Source organism: Poeciliopsis prolifica, unplaced genomic scaffold (genome assembly GCF_027474105.1).
Source record: "Poeciliopsis prolifica strain line A6 unplaced genomic scaffold, Auburn_PproV2 SCAFFOLD054, whole genome shotgun sequence".
NCBI lineage: Eukaryota > Metazoa > Chordata > Actinopteri > Cyprinodontiformes > Poeciliidae > Poeciliopsis > Poeciliopsis prolifica.
Window position 1 is genome coordinate 3592501 of NW_026562429.1, and position 18443 is coordinate 3610943.

Sequence of the window (18443 nt, forward strand, 5' to 3'; positions counted from 1 at the left end):
AGGAACAGGAAGTAAAGCATTGACACCCAAATATAACCAAAGCACTGTTTTCATTCTCCACATTATTCCAGATTGTCTGAACCCATGTCTAACAAGTGTAACAGCGCCCTCTTCGGGCTGGGAGTACACTGCAACGGTAAAATATGCATAAAACAAACCTTTCCACGTAGAAAGACAGATCACTGCTTCCAATGATGTGAAGATCCTCTGTTGATTGGTCATTCTGGAGGAAACACGAGATTTGACTTTTAACTGCTTCACAAAGATCAGCGATGATCATCAATTTGTTTAGTTAATTCATATTTTACACTAACAATGAAAGCTCCCGCAAATATACAGCAAAAATTAGAGACCGGATATTTTATAATCTATTGTATGCTATATATTTGAGCTCTGTTATTTTTCAAAGGTTAGATTGAAGACATGTTCCTATCTGAAAATGGTCTGAAAATGAGTGAGAAAGTCAAAACTACACTACAAGATTACAAAACAAGCAACAATGGGTGATGCTGCTCATTTAAACTTTCTGTGTAAAGAAAAACAAACAACCCAAAACAAAAAATAAGGCTCTTGACCTTGTCTGACTCTGAAAACCTGCCATGTTCTCTTATGTAGGAAAGGGAGTGAAGGAATGTGGCCACATGCAGGGAAACATAATTCAGACATGTGCCAAAAACACGCCATAAAATAACATCGTCCAGATGACAGCATTCAAATTCACTCAGTGATATCACTGTAAAGACATCTTTATCATTCCCCAGAGCTGTTTTTCTTGGCAAAGGCAAATGAGTCTATCCATACTGGCAGGATTGTGTTATTACTCCATAGCCTTGAAATCATTCCTCACCAAACCCGAACAACAGCAACACCTGGTGGTCAATCACTGATGTGTTCACGCTGCAAAAACCATTTTGCAAGTTGAAACTGCCACTAGAGGAAATTTGGCTAAAGCATTTTTATATACAATAGTGTATATACTTTAAATGCAATAAATATAAACATGTATATGGCTTAATTACTACTCTGAATATGTTGTTTTTTTTCAGTAAAATACTCCAGTTAATGATTAATCGATTAGTAAATCAGTTGACGATTAATGAACAATTAATCACGATTAATTGTACCAACACTACTCAAACAAAGTTTGTATTTTTCTAAATATTTATGTTTCTGCAACAAAAGATAATTTTTTAAAGTTTTTATCCAGATCTTTACCAGAGGAACACACAAGCTGTTAGCTTTTAGTTTGTTTCCATAAGTTTGCCTACCAGGTAGCTCTTCAGGCGGATAAACTCCACCCGGGTCTCCAGGTACCGGTTGGAGCTGCGTCCCAGAACCTTGATGTACTCCACCAGATCTGCACAGAACTTGTATCCTCCCTTCAGGACGCACAGCACCATGATCTTACTGTCCTCAAAGTCCTCCATGATGTACCGGGCCAGGCGCTCTATCCTTAGCAGGAGGAGAAAACCACACAGTAGGAGATGGATTACCGACACATCATGTGTTCGTACCGGTTCATGATGACTCCGTGGGGAATGTAGACGTTCTCAATGTCGTCGTGGTAATGTTCAGGGTAGGTGAACAGATCCAGGTTGTAGCCAGGCCAGTCATCTTTGATCTAGAACAGACAGAGAGTAAGTACAACAGCAGCTTCCTGCAAATCAGGCAAATCATTCAGGTGGCGTTTTAGAGCAGATCGCCTGGAAGCTCCCACCGAAAGTGATCCGTGCCACTGAGACCATCAAAAAAGAAAACATATGGATACTCTTGACCAATGTGCGATACAAAGTCACATGAACAAAATGGCTTAGTTTCTATGGTAAACATCCTAGTACACTTCAAATTAAACAAAACTAACTTCAACAAGAAACAGGAGCTTGTTTTTAGGTAAATAATTGCTTAAAATGGACAAAAAGCAGTTGTTCCATTAAAGTGGTGTACGGCAAGCCCAATAATTAAACAATTATTGTTTGGCTTGACAAAAAAATCCAGAAAACTATTGATCAGAACTTTTTTAAATATTAAACATTCTAGCTGCTCTGACTCAACATATAGATTTTTAGTTCACAACATTTGGAAAGTGAGCATAATAACCTACCACAATTCCTCTTTTTGCTCTCATTTCATCCATTTGCAGTGGTGGTAAAATCAGCCGTTGTTGTGGTAAAAAGACTTTTTACCCTTAGAGGAAACACATCAGAATAGTTCAGACAAGAGGATAAAAGCATGCATTTGACTTAAGTTGAAAATAGTTAAAACTTTTTCCTGAATATCACATTTAATTCACTAAAATGATCTCCAAAGCATTGCGAAACAGTTCTAATCTATTATAACTAAAACTTACGGGTTTGTTGAGCGAAGAGGAGGAAACTTTGTTTTCCAGAGTTAACCAGAGAAATCCTGTGCACCCGGCAACACGGGCAGCACGATCACGCTCAAGTCATTTAGTAAAAGAAAAGCTTTGTTTGGAGGAGCGCTATGCTGGCTAATCAGCCTCATGTGATTCCAAGCAGGCGTTGGGGTGGATGTAATATTTAAATCTGGTAATCATTTCTACAACACAGGTGAATATGTTCTGTACTCCATTACTGAGTGAGTCCTATATTATAACATTGCAACAATGGGAAACTGTTTTGTAAAGTTAGTCAAAAAGTATTGGAAATACTTTGGGTTATTTTGGAGAAAATTAAAGACTTCCTTTTTCAAAGTCGTATTTTCACCACTACATTTATAACTAACAGTTTCAAACTAAATAGGCAATTAGCAAGAAAATATTTAGTTACACTAAATATTTAGCTTGATAACTAAATGCTTAGTTGTTTTTTAAGAATGGTCCACAAGTTGATACTTTGGGAATGTAGTTAGAGAGAATTAAAGAGAACTTATTATGCAGAATTCACATTTTATACTTTCATTTGGGTCTCAACTGCTTCTAAAAATGTCTTAAGTGCTTATAAATTATGTATGTAAGTTATGTTTGTTTTTTGGTGTGTGGTAAAAGGGTCATTTCAAAAACGCTGGAAAATACAAGTGATTAGTTATTGACTTACCATCAAGAAACAACTTGCTTAATTCTTGTTGGTTGTGTAGGAGGCTCCACTTCTGCTTTTCAAAGATGTACGGTTGTACTATTGTGCATCTATTTGCAGCCATTGTCACACGAGTTTAATCTTTGAGACAGGGGACGTGGCTAACAGAAGATTATTTGGATTTACAGAGACAGGAGCTCAAAATAGACTGAACTGAGGAGACTAAAATCTGAAGAAAATTGAACAAAAAATGTAAAGAAAGTTTTTGTAGACTATCTATCCTCACCTGCTCAGGGAATCATAATAAGTGCTTTCCCAATTCATATTTTGATCCAAGAGGAAGATCCAAATAGGTAAAAAATTTCCGCATTTGTCACTCCTTCAATTGTGTTTTAGTAATCAGTCCAGCATTTTTAGGCTTGAAGCCTCCAAAGACGTTCCACTCTGGACAGATACCTTACACGTTTCCTCCGGAAGGGATTTCCCTTGTTCCTGGCAGCCTGTTTTATCCACTCCACAGTTTGAAGCAACAATCATTCATTCTTCGTTGTGTTCTGTGGCTCCTGATGTGAGTTAAGTTGAAAATCAGAGGCAATGAGGGCGGATTAGTCACCTGATGTCACTAAAAGGTCTGGATGAGCTCAGCGGAAAAGGGCGACGAACGACGACAGGCTTTGTTCTGGGCTCCAGGCAGCACTGGGTTGAAAATAAACACGATTCATCGCAGCATACGTCTGGAAACTCTTTGTTCTTTCTTGAGTTTGTCATCATTCAGCACGGATTATTTGAAATGCCAGCATCTTTCTTTGTTTCAGCGAAGTCTGAATGGAGCATCACAACACAAAACCACAAACTGTTAACTGAATTAGATTAAAACAGTTTTTAAAATTAATGGGCGGATATTTTCAGTTTCACCACTGTTCCAACTTTATTTCAGTAGAGGAAACAAAACTGTGAAGTACATTTATTGTGTAGCACAGCTTTAGCAATCACAGAAAAATAACTGCATTAATACATTAAATTTATAGACGAGAACAAGGTTGGTTGTCTCGCCTTTTATTTTCATCTAAAAATAAATTTGTATCTTTTTTTCAAAGATACAAAACAACACATTTGACTTGTTCCTATAACGTTTTAATGAAAAATAATTTTGCAAGAAGGCTTCTGGACAAAGATTACTTTTAATACATTCTTTCAATTTACAACGCTTAATTTAGGATTGAAAAAAGAAAAAAGGTTGTTTGCTGAGCAAAAAAAACAAACAAAAAACGTTCAAAGCAATAATTAACCCAAAACTAGACAAAAAAAATTAGCATTTGGATTTAAGACAAAAACGTTCTTTGTCTGTAGATACTTTCTACCCAGAACTCATCAAGTGGGAGTTTTAGCTTCACCTGGTTCAAATTTTGTAAAAGAAAAGTTTATTAGCATATTCTGCTATCCATTTATTAATCCTACACTGAAGTTAAGATTTGTTTAGCTGTTGATGCGTCCTTTCCTACAAATGATCCAGCAATTAATGCTGGGGTTTTTAACCAAGAAAATCTCTTTATTCTTATTTAAAAAGGATTGAAATATTTGCTTACTTGCCTTTTATAATGTATTTTAAATGTATGGAATAAGCTTCAGTGGTTTAATGAAAAATTTGCAAAGTGTCCCCATTTTTATAATCCGAATAGCCGATTAACTGTCAGAATAATTGATTACTAAAACAGTCGTTGGTCGCAGTGTTGGTTTAATTTAATATATTCTCAACATTTCATATGCTGACAGAAGATAAAGGCTATCCAAATTATAAAACAGAGAATCAAATTATCAGCAACAGAGCAAGTTCATACTAAAAGTAAAAACAACATATTTGTATATTAGAGCACTGCCTTTGTACTTTTAAATACAAATAAGTGTTTATTTCAAGAACCATTATTTAAAGATAAGTGAAAACAAACACAGAAAAAATAAAGTTACATTTTGATGTGAAAAACATAAAGAGGCTCCATTCACACAGCAGGTTTTGGTAATCACCTCAGTTTTTTTTCTGAAATTCGGTTATTTTTGTGCAGTCCTTCACACTATTAATTAAACCACAATGAGACTTGTGTGTGAACGGTTTAGATCCCCGAACCGACCCGCATGAGCAAAGAAAACTGTGACGCAGCTTCACTCTGTTTACGGGAGTAAAAACTGTTCATGCATTGATTGTAAAATGGCAGTTTTATGTCTTTTCCGTTTCATTTTATAGCACAATCAAGTAACTATGTTAATTTTAGTTGCTATAAAATTATAGTTATGTCAAATGAGATATGATAAAAATAAATAAAAATTTGACATTGTAATTTAATGACTTGAAATTGGGCCTATGTCTCTTTAAGAAGCTTCTGCTCTGAAACTCCGCCTTTAGGAAGTCATCACAACATGGCTCCTCTGTCAGCCCTTTAGCTATGTTTTTACCAGCATTTCACTGAGAAATAGTTTCAGCACATATTTCCACCAGATGTCTGCTAATTGCTCCTGGCTAGTCTGAAGGAGCTGAGTGGGACAGGGTTGCTCTATGAGGTGGAAACTCGAAGGCGGGCTAAATCCACCCAGGTGATTAACACAGCTGAATGGTTGCTATGGGGACTCAAGGATTTCTCAAACATGAATGAAAGAATCAAAGCAATAATCCATGTTTTTGATGAAGGAATGACATTTTAACATGATTTAAAGCTCAAAAAAGTTGGTTTTACATAATAGTGTCTTTTTAACAGCTGAGAATATCACATAGTCATATTAAGAAACATGAAGGAAACTCATAAAAAGAAAACATAGCTAACAGAAACGGCTTTTTGAAGTATGTTTAGATTCATAATCAAAGCCAAGGTGTGACTGCGACATGAAGCTCTGACTTCTTCTTTCATAATCACAATTTACAGTCATCAATGACATGAACGTCAAGTAAAATGTGTCATGACTGTCCAAACTGCAGACAGTTTGAAAACAATCAGAATCCAAATTATTACAAAGCATGAAAGTAGAAAAAAACTGATTCTGTTCTGACTGAAAAAGTTGGATACGGGTCGGGTTTCCCTGCTGTGTGAATGTAACCACAGTTATCTCAACTCAATATTGGGAGTCAATATAATTTGTTAAAGCTACTTTGAAAATTCACACACAACAATTTTCTACAGCAACTCCCTCCACTGGTGAGATTTAGCAATCAAAACCATTCGTCCCTAATCGTCGTAAATAAAAATGGTTTTGAACCTTTCAAAGAAGCTGATGTCCTTCTCCAGTTGACTCATCTTCTCCTCCAGGCGGATCTTCCGGGTTTTCTTGGACGGCGTGTCGATGAGGAGAAGGCCCTGATATTCACAGTGGAGTTCATCCCACTTCTTCTTCAGGCCCTTAAAGGAGATGAGTCACATCAAGGTCATGAATGTCCTTAAAGGGACGGTTGTGGCAAAATGTACCAATAAATTTTATTACCAAACTGCTAAAATACCAATAATAGCTGTGTCTTCAAATTCTTTTTTTTTAAATTCTTTTTAATCAAAATCACAGATTTTGTGGAGCTGCTTTGGAAAACTTTTGCAATATTTATGTTTAACAAGTATTAGAATCACGTGGAGAAAATAAAAAATAAAAAATTATAATTTTATTCTTTATTTTCTGTGTTTACATGCCTCTCGCTTCCTCAGTCTAATGGTGTTTAGTTCAGCAGAGGTTTTAGATGTTCCTGTGCGACCCACATGTTCAGTATTCTGTACACGTCCTGAATCGTGTACCTTCAGGACGGCCTGGTGATCCTCCTCCGTTAGCCGCTCCAGCACATTCTGCTCCCGCGCCAGGGTCTGGTCCTCCTCCCGGGCCTTCCGCTCGGCTTCACTGCGCAGCTGCAGATACGTCGGGACTTCACCGTAATCCTGCAGGTAGAAACCCGAATCAGGGTTCTTACGCTTTTCACACGATAAGATTTTAATAACTTTTCAAGCATTTCCAAGGTACACTGTCGATACAAAAGTCTTTAGTTTAGGGTAAAATGCTCACAGCTACGGTTGCCAGAGTTTCACCGTATAAATATCAGAATTCAAATGTTATTGATCTTTGAGAATATGTTCTTACATTATTATGCAATTATTATTATATTAATTGAACACTGTCTCAAAACAACAATATTATTGTTTATTGTAATAACTTTTGGGACAAGCTTCAAATCTTTTTTTTTTCTTTTTAATAACTTTATGGCTCCAATTTAGTTCCATACAATTTCTTCATCAGTTGCTAAACACAGAAGAGAAACAAAAACTTACACAGAATGAGATTTACCCATAAAAGAAAGTTGTATCGATAGACACATCTATCGATACAAGCACTCATCCAAGCTTTCTACATAAAGTACAACAAAACTTTGAGACAGGATGAAGGAAAATATGGAGGGAAAATAGTTTCAAAATACTTTTTCTCTTCTTAGAAAATACCTTTTTCATAACGTATTTAGGAACAAGTCCAGAGTTTTCCAGGAGCTGTTTGTGTCCTTTCTTTGTGTCAACAGAAATGGCCTTAGGCTTCATGGAAACATGACAGTAGTCTGGAGGAAATCCCTTTTGGTTTGGATCCCCATCAGCGGTTTCTCGGTCCGCCGAGGGACCGTTGGCTTCCTCACTGTGCAGGTCCGAGGCTTATGTCCATCATCGGACTCTGTGCCAAAAGGAAATGGAGACATCAGATTCACACCCCAAAGGTAAATCATCATATAGTTTGATAGAGGGACTTACTCTCAGGTGGTTTGGGTTGCTTCGAGTGTTTTTCAGGTACTTATCCGGAGACGGCAATTCCACTTTTGGTGGTCCCATAGTCTTCTTTGCATCTTTGTTTAGCTTCTCCTCAAGAATTATAGCTGGCCTGAACTTGGATACATATCTTTATGGAGATTTCAGAACATGATATTACACTAAACAATCACTTCAATCCACGTTCAATAATATTTGAGGAGGAAACGACAAAAACAAATAAATGACCAACAACTTAAGAGAAATTCCATTTTTTATATTTGAGGTCAACAATAAGATAACATTTTAATCTCTCTTGTTGTCTTAGGTTTTAAAGTTGAGTAGAGATATTAAAAATGTGTCTTTTGCTTCATTGGCTGAAAACAATACCATGGTTGGACACCAGGAACTGGTTGAAATGGGAAATCAGTGGAAATTAAAAACCAAATTTTAAACTGTGATTAATACATTTCGGATACCTACACATTTGATGAGATTTAGATCAAATTTGATACATTACACTAGTCAAACCTCAGTTAATTGTGTGCTTTTTTAAAGACATATTCTTTAAAACTCGTTTATGATTTATAAAGCTCACCTTGGTGGTTTTTTAATTTCTTCTTGCTCCTTTGGGATCCAGTCGTAGACGCATCCTGATGGGTAGATGGCTTCAGACATTGTTGCTACTTCAAAATGTAAAAGCAGCTAGCCAGTTCGTTGCTGGGCAACAGTACAACAAACGTGACATTCCGCAACACTCGTAAAGCACCTGACTTACAAAACCACTGCGCTCAAGACATAAAATTACTGTTGACTATCTTAAATAAGTAAAGGTGACTTTTCAGAAATAATAGCTGTCGAAAAATTGCTAATCCAACCGTTACTTTTGTCAAACTTCTGCCGCCTTTGTTACGAAAGCCCTAGATTTCGAGCTTTTCACGTGAACTTGAATGCAGCAAATTATTCTTCCTGTTTTGACGTAACGTGTCTAAGCGCTTCTGCACGTCAATGACGCCGCCATACTGTGGAGGTCAGACTTGTCAAAACTGTTGCAAGATTGCGCAGGAGAAATACAAATGTTGTCACTACTTATTATTTGTTTTAGTCACATTTTTATAAGAAAACACTTCATGGTAATTACTTCTAATTTATCATTCATACTTTTAATATTAATATCCAAACATCTTCAAATTTAGCATTTCTTCATTCCATTGTTTAATATCTCTGTTTCTTGAAAAATTTTTAATAATGCTGGATATCTGTCTTAAGAACAATTTTTTCCCCCAACATCGCGATAAACTGAAACCAAACATGCCTATTTAAGTTTTTCTGAACTGTTTACCTATTCTTTTAAACCTTAAAAAAATATAAGATTTACCTGTAGTTAGAGCTAATATGTCAAACCATTTGAGAATCATTTAATATAAAACAATTTTATAAAGATCCGAGCAGATTTGGAGTAATTTTGTCCGTACGGGCTGCCGTAGTTCACAGAGGAAGGCTGACAACGGTGAGCAAATACAGACACAGTTGCGTAAATAAATCATTATCTCGGTCAAAGAGCGAAAAAACGCATAATACACATTTTCGTGAGTATTTTTCTGAGAAGGTGTATAATTTATAGAGCCTTTTGAAACAGTTTAAAACAACATTGATAACCTTTTAATAATGTACCCTGAAGTCCAATTCAGTCAGTTTTCTGAGCAGGAAGCTTCTCAAAACGAGTTTTCTTCTCTACTATTGTAGACAACCATTTAACAAAGTATTATAAAAGACTGATTAGAAAAATGCACAATATACTTTTTGTTTATCCAAATACACGGCCGACATTTTTTTTACTTCTTCCGATCTAATTTATTAAGTACACCTGTTTCATTTATTTATCAGGCTGAAAAGTCTTATTCTTACTCTATAATATGCATGTATATATATTTAAAACTGTGCTTATGGATGAACTGTTGGATAACCTGGATTGTGTGAACAAAAAGTCATTCATTTTCGGCGTTTTGTTAGATGCTATTCCCAAAAGTTTTTTTTCCTTTATATTTTCCTCAACATTGATCATGCTAACTGAGACCTTTAAAGTCAGTGTAAGATGCATCTCCCTGTTATCTTATTTCTCCATTTCACATGCTTATCTTGGGGCAACAGCTACTAGTCATCCACAAGATGTACATCAAACTATTTGTAAAGATACAAGGGAATGGTTGCTCCTCTAACGTCCTTTCTCGTACCTTCCATTCAAAGGGAACTTAGTCAAAATTCACATTTTGCACGTTTTTAAACTTTCATTTGGGTCTCAATTGCTTCTTAAAACAGCCAAAGTGCTTAAAAAAAACTAGATGTTTTGGTGTCTGGAAAATGAGCTGTTCACAAAACCTCCAGTTGTTAAATACTTCCCATGGGTACTGTACGTTGCCTAGAAACCCCAGCAAAGCGCAGCCCCGTCACCAAGCAACTCAAGCTGAGTTCGAGCCAATTTTGTCAGCTTGTTTTATTACTCTTTATGTGTTTTACAATGGCTGCTGGAAAAGTCAAGTGTTTTGTTGCCGACTTGCCATTTATAAACCACTTGCTGCAACTACGTTGGTTGTGCAGGAGGCTCCACTTCTGCCTTTCAAAGATCTGCGGCTGTGTAATCCGTTTGCAGCCATTTTCATGTGAGAGTAAAAGTTGAGTTTGGGGTTGTGGCCAGCACAACTTATTTGGATTTAAAGTAACAAGAGACCCAAATAGACAGAACTCAGCAGGTTTAAAATCTCACTATGAAGAATGATTTGGTACAAAAATTGTTTTGGATCGACCAAAGACGATAACTTGTTCAATTAAGCATAACAGTCACTTTTAAAAAGAAAAAGAAGTCCACAGTTTTTTCTGGTTAAAGGTTGATCATTAATATTTGATATTTGTGTTGTGTCTCAATGCATATTCTGTATTTTCATCTCCCTGATGTCTGTGTCTTTGCAGAGGGAAAAGCAGCTGCTCCGTCTGCTTTCCTGAATGGGATTACTCAGCGCCATTCAGCTTTCCTCGAGGACCGTAAGATGCCGTCTGTGCAACTTTCCACATCAACGTCATGGTTTCCACAAAATCCTCTCCACTGGGGGGCAAAAACATTCTGCTGATGGGTCCACCGGAGCAGGAAAGACAACAGTTGGGAAAATTGTGGCCAACAAACTGGGCCTGCCCGCCGTAGACGTCGATGATGATGTCTTAGAGCCGGCATGGTAGATGCCGGTTGCAGCCAAGCTAGCGGAGGTTGGAGGAAGACGTTTCCTGGAGGAGGAAGGTGAGACTTTGAGTAACTTCTCTGTATCTGGATGCATCATCTCCCTGACTGGCTCCAATCCCCTTCATGGCGAGACTATGCAGCTCCTGAAGCAGAACGGGGTTGTGGTTTACCTGGACGTGGACAGCCGGGACATCATGGAGAGACTCGGCAGGATGAAGGTTAACCGGATAGTGGGCCAAGAAGACGGGGGTCCATGAGAGATATTTTACTGTACAGGAAGCAGTTCTATGAGAAATGGCTGGATGTGAGGGTGTTTTGTGGAATGGGATACACAGTGGAGGAAGTGGCAGAGAAGGTTTTGAAGGCAGTGGAGAGATATCTGGAACACGATGAGGAGACTTATGTTTCAACCCGGAGTGGCGGCTCAGAATCACCCAATCAAAAAACGTATTTCAGTGATGTGGTTATAGAGGGCCTGGCTGCAGATGGAGTCTTTATGTTCCCAAAAAAGGCTTTCCAGTCGTTCCTAAAGGCGAATGGCTCAGATTAATTTCCATGTCATACCCAGAGAGAGCTTCGGTTTTGCTGGAGAAGTGCATCCACCCACTTGACGTCTCTCCTCTGGACCTCAGGAGTATGGTGTTTAAAGCATATGGAGACAATTTTTCCAGTGACAGAGTTGCTCCTGTGAAGCATCTTGTTCAAAATCAATACATCCAAGAGCTCTTCCACGGTCCAACTGCCTCGTTTAAAGACCTCGCCTTGCAGCTGATGCCCCAACTCTTCGTCCACTGCCTCCCACCAATGTGTAACTTCCTCATCTGGTCGCCACGTCCGGGGACACAGGCAGCGCCGTCCTGAGCGGCTTCAGCCGACTGGGCGCGACGACACCGAACAGGCGTGTTGGTGTTTTTTTTCCCAGAAGAAGGAGTGAGTGAAGTCCAGAAGCTGCAGATGACGAGCTTCAGGGAAGGGAACGCCAGAGCAGTCAGTGTCCTGTCAGACTTTGACTTCTGTCAGAAGCATAAAGAGGATGTTTGGTGAGTCGGGGCTGACCGGGCATCTCGCTGTGGAGTACGGCACCGTCCTCAGCACCGCTAACTCCATCAACTGGGCACGACTATTACCTCAGGTGTGTTAATGTTCTCCAAAAACTCAAATCCAACTCAAAGTTCCTGGGCGGTTTGGAAAAGTCTTTAAGTTGATTCTGTTATTTTCAGTTCGCCTGATTAGTAGATTAGCTGCTAATCGGTATCTTTATTTCTAGTAGCAGTTAGCTGAAATTGCACTCTGCCAAAGTATTTTTATTTTCAGTACCAGTAACCCGGCAATATTGTGATGGTTTCCTGAAGCCGGAGTTTCAGGAAGAGCTTGAGTTTCTTAAAGAGACAGAGACCCATTTTCTTTAAATTATGAAGTCAAATTTCTTCTAAATCATATTTCATATATATATAATTTTTATATAAACTTAAGTAGTAGTTGCTTGATTCTTGTATAAATGACACAATGTCCCTGGAAAATACATAATACTGCCCTTTTAAAAGTTAATTAATTTGTTGTTGAGTAGGTAAAAAAAAAGCACAACATTTTTGGTGATTTAAGCTTTTTAAAGTGCGATTTTGGTCTACTAAAAGCTTTGACACTAATTGTTTGTTTTCCTCTCCCAGGTTGTTTATCACTCTTCTTGTTATTTGGATCTGTGCAGAGATGGTGTGATTAACTTTGGAGATCCTGTGGATGTTTGTATTCCTACTGGGAACTTTGGTAATGCCATGTCAGCGTTGTACGCCAAGCAAATGTGCATCCCGATAAGGAAGTAATCTGTGCGTCCAACCACAACCGAGTCGTGTCGGACTTCATCACCCAGGCCAGTATGACCTCCAGGTCGCCCCCTGCTGCTCTCCCACTCCCCCGCCATAGACATCCTGAAGTCCTCCAACCTGGAGAGGTTCATCCACCATGTCTCAGGAGGAAACAGCAGCCTGGTCGAAGACCTCTTCACTCACTTAGATGCGCAGAAACGCTTCCAGCTTCCTGAGCGTCTCCTCGGCAGGATGCAGCAGGAGGTGCAGGCCGGCTGGTGCTCTGAGGAGGACTGCTTGGCCGCCATCCAGGATCTCCACAGTCAGACGGGATACCTGATGGATACGCACACCGCTGTGGCGAAAGTGGTGGCCGATCGGCTGCAGGATGGATCGTGCCCTACGGTGCTCTGCTCCACTGCGCATTACGGGAAATTTGCTCCTGCCATGTTCAAAGCTCTTCGGATCCAGAATGTTCCTTCGGATCCCATGGAGCAGCTGGAGCAGCTGGAAGTGGCTGCGTCTGAACCGGCAGCACACGGAGAGATGATGAAACGCCTGAGGCAGAGAGGCGGGAGCCGACACAGAGCTCTTCAGGCAGATTACAGCATTCTGGTGGAGGAGGTGGACAGCATGATACAGGACTCCTTCCTCAAAGTGTCATAGATACTCCTAGTTTTACCTTAAAGCTGGAGTATGCAACTTTTATGAAGAAAATGTTTGATACACATTTGTCAAAGCTGTCACCATGTCCTGACAGTTTAGTATGAGACAGATAATCTGTGAAAATATTTAACTCCTCCCTGAGCTACGATTGTAGTCTGAAGAAATGCTCTGCTCCCAACCAAAATCAACCAATCAGAGCCAGGAGGAGGGGCTTAGCGCTGTCAGTCAATCTTGTGAACATGTTGCTAAATGTGCTAATGGCAGAGAAACAAGTTACCATTACAGGAAAACTGTTCATCCGCTGTTTAACCAGCAATCTGAAAACATGCTTCTGTTACATGACAGTTTACTGCTAATGTAATGGGTGTAAATGTTTTCCATGTGTTGCTTTTCTTTGAAAACACACCAGCAATAAATCTCAGACTCTGAAAGGAGTGAAAGGATTATTTAAATCCACAAGGTGTCCCGAACTGTCTTACACTAAAGACTGAGCACGAGAGAGAATATTGTTTTAGTATGATGTAGAAAATGTACATTTTAAAACTATTTGTGGTTTAATGGTATGAAAATATAATAAATAAGCTCTTTGCTTGTTTGTGTTCTGTATTGTTCAACGACTTTAGCAACTGCTATGCTAACAGATGATGCAGAATCCAGATGTTAATGTCTTAGGGGTTGTATGTTAGTACACAGTTTGATCACTATGTGGTTTTATGCAACCACTGCACATTATCAGTTCAGATTTACTGCTATAAAGTTAATTTTTTTTCAAAACAGAGAAAATTGAAAAGTGGAGAAAATTCTGATTTTATTTTGTAATTTTACAACTTTTTTTAAGTAAATGGTTCAAGTAAGAGACTTGAAAGTTAATAAATATGGTTGGAACTGGATGATTTTTCGACAGAAAAGTGGAACTGGCTGGTGGTTTCGCTGAAGGCTGAGCGTCTGTTTCTGCAGAGATCACGGATGAAGTTGGAAATGATCTGCAAAGCTCTGGATTCTGACCAGTAAATAAAGGTTATGTAGTTCAGAAACATCAAAACTTTCATAATTTACATTGAAATTACATCCAAGCTGAACATTTAATTAAGATCTGTTGACTTATATTTGCATAAATTGATCTAAAATAAAGAAAATGTATTTTACAAAACTTTATTGTAAATTTTTAAATAAGCAATTTATGAATAAACTTATGGAGAGTGAAGAGTTTCAATAAATTAATGACACTTTATTATTATTTCATAAGAAATTTATTGTCATTTCACACTTCATTCTCCATAAGAGTCAGGACGTACTGGAGCAGCAGTTTGGTATTAAGCTTAGAAAATATAAAAAGCAAGTTTATCTACTTGAACGATATATGAATACAGTTTTACTGTTTCTCTGGATAAAGAGGGTGATTCGGACCATTCCGCCTGTAGGTCTTGAACTCAGACCCATCGGAACCGCAACGCATGTCTTTACGCAGTGCGCCAACCGAGCACTCACCCATCAAGCTGCTCGAACTCCTAAAAGTACCTCAAAGTCGGTCTTCCGTGTTTAACTTCAAAACTCCAGCTGTCACTCTGGATAAAGAGGGTGCTTCGGACCATTCCGCCTGCAGGTCTTGAACTCAGACCCATCGGAACCGCAACGCATGTCTTTACGCAGTGCACCAACCGAGCACTCACCCATCAAGCCGCTCGAACTCCTAAAAGTACCTCAAAGTCGATCTTCCGTGTTTAACTTCAAAACTCCAGCTATCACTCTGGATAAAGAGGGTGCTTCGGACCATTCCGCCTGCAGGTCTTGAACTCAGACCCATCGGAACTGCAACGCATGTCTTTACGCAGTGCACCACCGAGCACTCACCAATCAAACTGCTCGAACTCCTAAAAGTACCTCAAAGTCGGTCTTCCGTGTTTAACTTCAAAACTCCATCTATCACTCTGGATAAAGAGGGTGCTTCGGACCATTCCGCCTGCAGGTCTTGAACTCAGACCCATCGGAACCGCAACGCATGTCTTTACGCAGTGCACCAACCGAGCACTCACCCACCAAGCCGCTCGAACTCCTAAAAGTACCTCAAAGTCGATCTTCCGTGTTTAACTTCAAAACTCCAGCTATCACTCTGGATAAAGGGGGTGCTTGGGACCGTTCCTCACCCGGGTCTTGAACTCAGACCCATCGGAACCGCAACGCATGTCTTTACGCAGTGCACCAACCGAGCACTCACCCATCAAGCCGCTCGAACTCCTAAAAGTACCTCAAAGTCGATCTTCCGTGTTTAACTTCAAAACTCCAGCTATCTGCATAAAGAGGGTACTTCGGACCGTTCCTCACCCGGGTCTTGAACTCAGACCCATCGGAACCGCAACGCATGTCTTTACAGTGCGCCAACCGAGCACTCACCCATCAAGCCGCTCGAACTCCTAAAAGTACCTCAAAGTCGATCTTCCGTGTTTAACTTCAAAACTCCAGCTGTCACTCTGGATAAAGAGGGTGCTTCCGTCCGTTCCGCACCCGGGTCTTGAAGTCAGACCCATCGGAACCGCAACACATGTCTTTACGCAGTGCGCCAACCGAGCACTCACACATCAAGCCGCTCGAACTCCTAAAAGTACCTCAAAGTCGGTCTTCCGTGTTTAACTTTAAAACTCCAGCTGTCACTCTGGATAAAGAGGGTGCTTCAGACCATTCCGCCTGAAGGTCTTGAACTCAGACCCATCGTAACCACAACGCATGTCTTTACGCAGTGCGCCAACCGAGCACTCACCAATCAAACTGCTCGAACTCCTAAAAGTACCTCAAAGTCGGTCTTCCGTGTTTAACTTCAAAACTCCATCTATCACTCTGGATAAAGAGGGTGCTTCGGACCATTCCGCCTGCAGGTCTTGAACTCAGACCCATCGGAACCGCAACGCATGTCTTTACGCAGTGCACCAACCGAGCACTCACCCATCAAGCCGCTCGAACTCCTAAAAGTACCTCAAAGTCGATCTTCCGTGTTTAACTTCAAAACTCCAGCTATCACTCTGGATAAAGGGGGTGCTTGGGACCGTTCCTCACCCGGGTCTTGAACTCAGACCCATCGGAACCGCAACGCATGTCTTTACGCAGTGCACCAACCGAGCACTCACCCATCAAGCCGCTCGAACTCCTAAAAGTACCTCAAAGTCGATCTTCCGTGTTTAACTTCAAAACTCCAGCTATCTGGATAAAGAGGGTACTTCGGACCGTTCCTCACCCGGGTCTTGAACTCAGACCCATCGGAACCGCAACGCATGTCTTTACGCAGTGCGCCAACCGAGCACTCACCCATCAAGCTGCTCGAACTCCTAAAAGTACCTCAAAGTCGATCTTCCGTGTTTAACTTCAAAACTCCAGCTGTCACTCTGGATAAAGAGGGTGCTTCGGACCATTCCGCCTGCAGGTCTTGAACTCAGACCCATCGGAACCGCAACGCATGTCTTTACGCAGTGCACCAACCGAGCACTCACCATCAAGCAGCTCGAACTCCTAAAAGTACCTCAAAGTCGATCTTCCGTGTTTAACTTCAAAACTCCAGCTATCACTCTAGATAAAGAGGGTGCTTCGGACCGTTCCTCACCCGGGTCTTGAACTCAGACCCATCGGAACCGCAACGCATGTCTTTACGCAGTGCGCCAACCGAGCACTCACCCATCAAGCTGCTCGAACTCCTAAAAGTACCTCAAAGTCGGTCTTCCGTGTTTGAGTCCCTCAGAGGGCCTCTCAGGGCCTGAGAGTCCCTCAGAGGGCCTCTCAGGGCCTGAGAGTCCCTCAGAGGGCCTCTCAGGGCCTGAGAGTCCCTCAGAGGGCCTCTCAGGGCCTGAGAGTCCCTCAGAGGGCCTCTCAGGGCCTGAGAGTCCCTCAGAGGGCCTCTCAGGGCCTGAGAGTCCCTCAGAGGGCCTCTCAGGGCCTGAGAGTCCCTCAGAGGGCCTCTCAGGGCCTGAGAGTCCCTCAGAGGGCCTCTCAGGGCCTGAGAGTCCCTCAGAGGGCCTCTCAGGGCCTGAGAGTCCCTCAGAGGGCCTCTCAGGGCCTGAGAGTCCTCAGAGGGCCTCTCAGGGCCTGAGAGTCCCTCAGAGGGCCTCTCAGGGCCTGAGAGTCCCTCAGAGGGCCTCTCAGGGCCTGAGAGTCCCTCAGAGGGCCTCTCAGGGCCTGAGAGTCCCTCAGAGGGCCTCTCAGGGCCTGAGAGTCCCTCAGAGGGCCTCTCAGGGCCTGAGAGTCCCTCAGAGGGCCTCTCAGGGCCTGAGAGTCCCTCAGAGGGCCTCTCAGGGCCTGAGAGTCCCTCAGAGGGCCTCTCAGGGCCTGAGAGTCCCTCAGAGGCCTCTCAGGGCCTGAGAGTCCCTCAGAGGGCCTCTCAGGGCCTGAGAGTCCCTCAGAGGGCCTCTCAGGGCCTGAGAGTCCCTCAGAGGGCCTCTCAGGGCCTGAGAGTCCCTCAGAGGGCCTCTCAGGGCCTGAGAGTCCCTCAGAGGGCCTCTCAGGGCCTGAGAGTCCCTCAGAGGGCCTCTCAGGGCCTGAGAGTCCCTCAGAGGGCCTCTCAGGGCCTGAGAGTCCCTCAGAGGGCCTCTCAGGGCCTGAGAGTCCCTCAGAGGGCCTCTCAGGGCCTGAGAGTCCCTCAGAGGGCCTCTCAGGGCCTGAGAGTCCCTCAGAGGGCCTCTCAGGGCCTGAGAGTCCCTCAGAGGGCCTCTCAGGGCCTGAGAGTCCCTCAGAGGGCCTCTCAGGGCCTGAGAGTCCCTCAGAGGGCCTCTCAGGGCCTGAGAGTCCCTCAGAGGGCCTCTCAGGGCCTGAGAGTCCCTCAGAGGGCCTCTCAGGGCCTGAGAGTCCCTCAGAGGGCCTCTCAGGGCCTGAAAGTACCTGAGAGTCCCTCAGAGGGCCTCTCAGGGCCTGAAAGTACCTGAGAGTCCCTCAGAGGGCCTCTCAGGGCCTGAGAGTCCTCAGAGGGCCTCTCAGGGCCTGAGAG

General features: G+C 41.8%; 2 protein-coding genes and 1 pseudogene across 5 annotated transcripts in view; 1 reads left to right on the top strand and 2 right to left on the bottom strand.

Annotated features, from left to right (window-relative positions):
* Window positions 1–3561, bottom strand: part of LOC129378988 (phosphoribosyltransferase domain-containing protein 1-like) — a 15038-nt gene extending 11477 nt beyond the window's left edge. The window contains exons 1-6 of one of the 4 annotated variants that reach the window (XM_055059501.1): window positions 3319–3561; window positions 3054–3173; window positions 2102–2184; window positions 1515–1621; window positions 1269–1452; window positions 159–223 (exon numbers count right to left, since the gene is read on the bottom strand). In XM_055059501.1, coding sequence (XP_054915476.1) covers window positions 159–223; window positions 1269–1452; window positions 1515–1621; window positions 2102–2134 — 389 coding nt within the window. In that variant the 5' untranslated portion in view covers window positions 2135–2184; window positions 3054–3173; window positions 3319–3561. Of the gene's footprint in view, window positions 1–158; window positions 224–1268; window positions 1453–1514; window positions 1622–2101; window positions 2185–2347; window positions 2591–3053; window positions 3234–3318 lie in introns of those variants that run through there. The other 3 variants (XM_055059500.1, XM_055059502.1, XM_055059499.1) reach the window with 3 other exon arrangements.
* A 2098-nt stretch (window positions 3562–5659) lies between these two features.
* LOC129378959 (enkurin-like) lies at window positions 5660–8467 on the bottom strand. Its single transcript, XM_055059464.1, is given in 7 exon segments — window positions 5660–6415; window positions 6797–6934; window positions 7490–7590; window positions 7593–7722; window positions 7782–7819; window positions 7822–7931; window positions 8379–8467. Coding segments are annotated over 7 exon segments (768 nt in total). The 5' UTR covers window positions 8459–8467; the 3' UTR covers window positions 5660–6244.
* Window positions 8468–10780: 2313 nt separating this feature from the next.
* LOC129378950 (threonine synthase-like 1) lies at window positions 10781–13868 on the top strand (annotated as a pseudogene).
* The last annotated feature ends 4575 nt before the right edge of the window (window positions 13869–18443 follow it).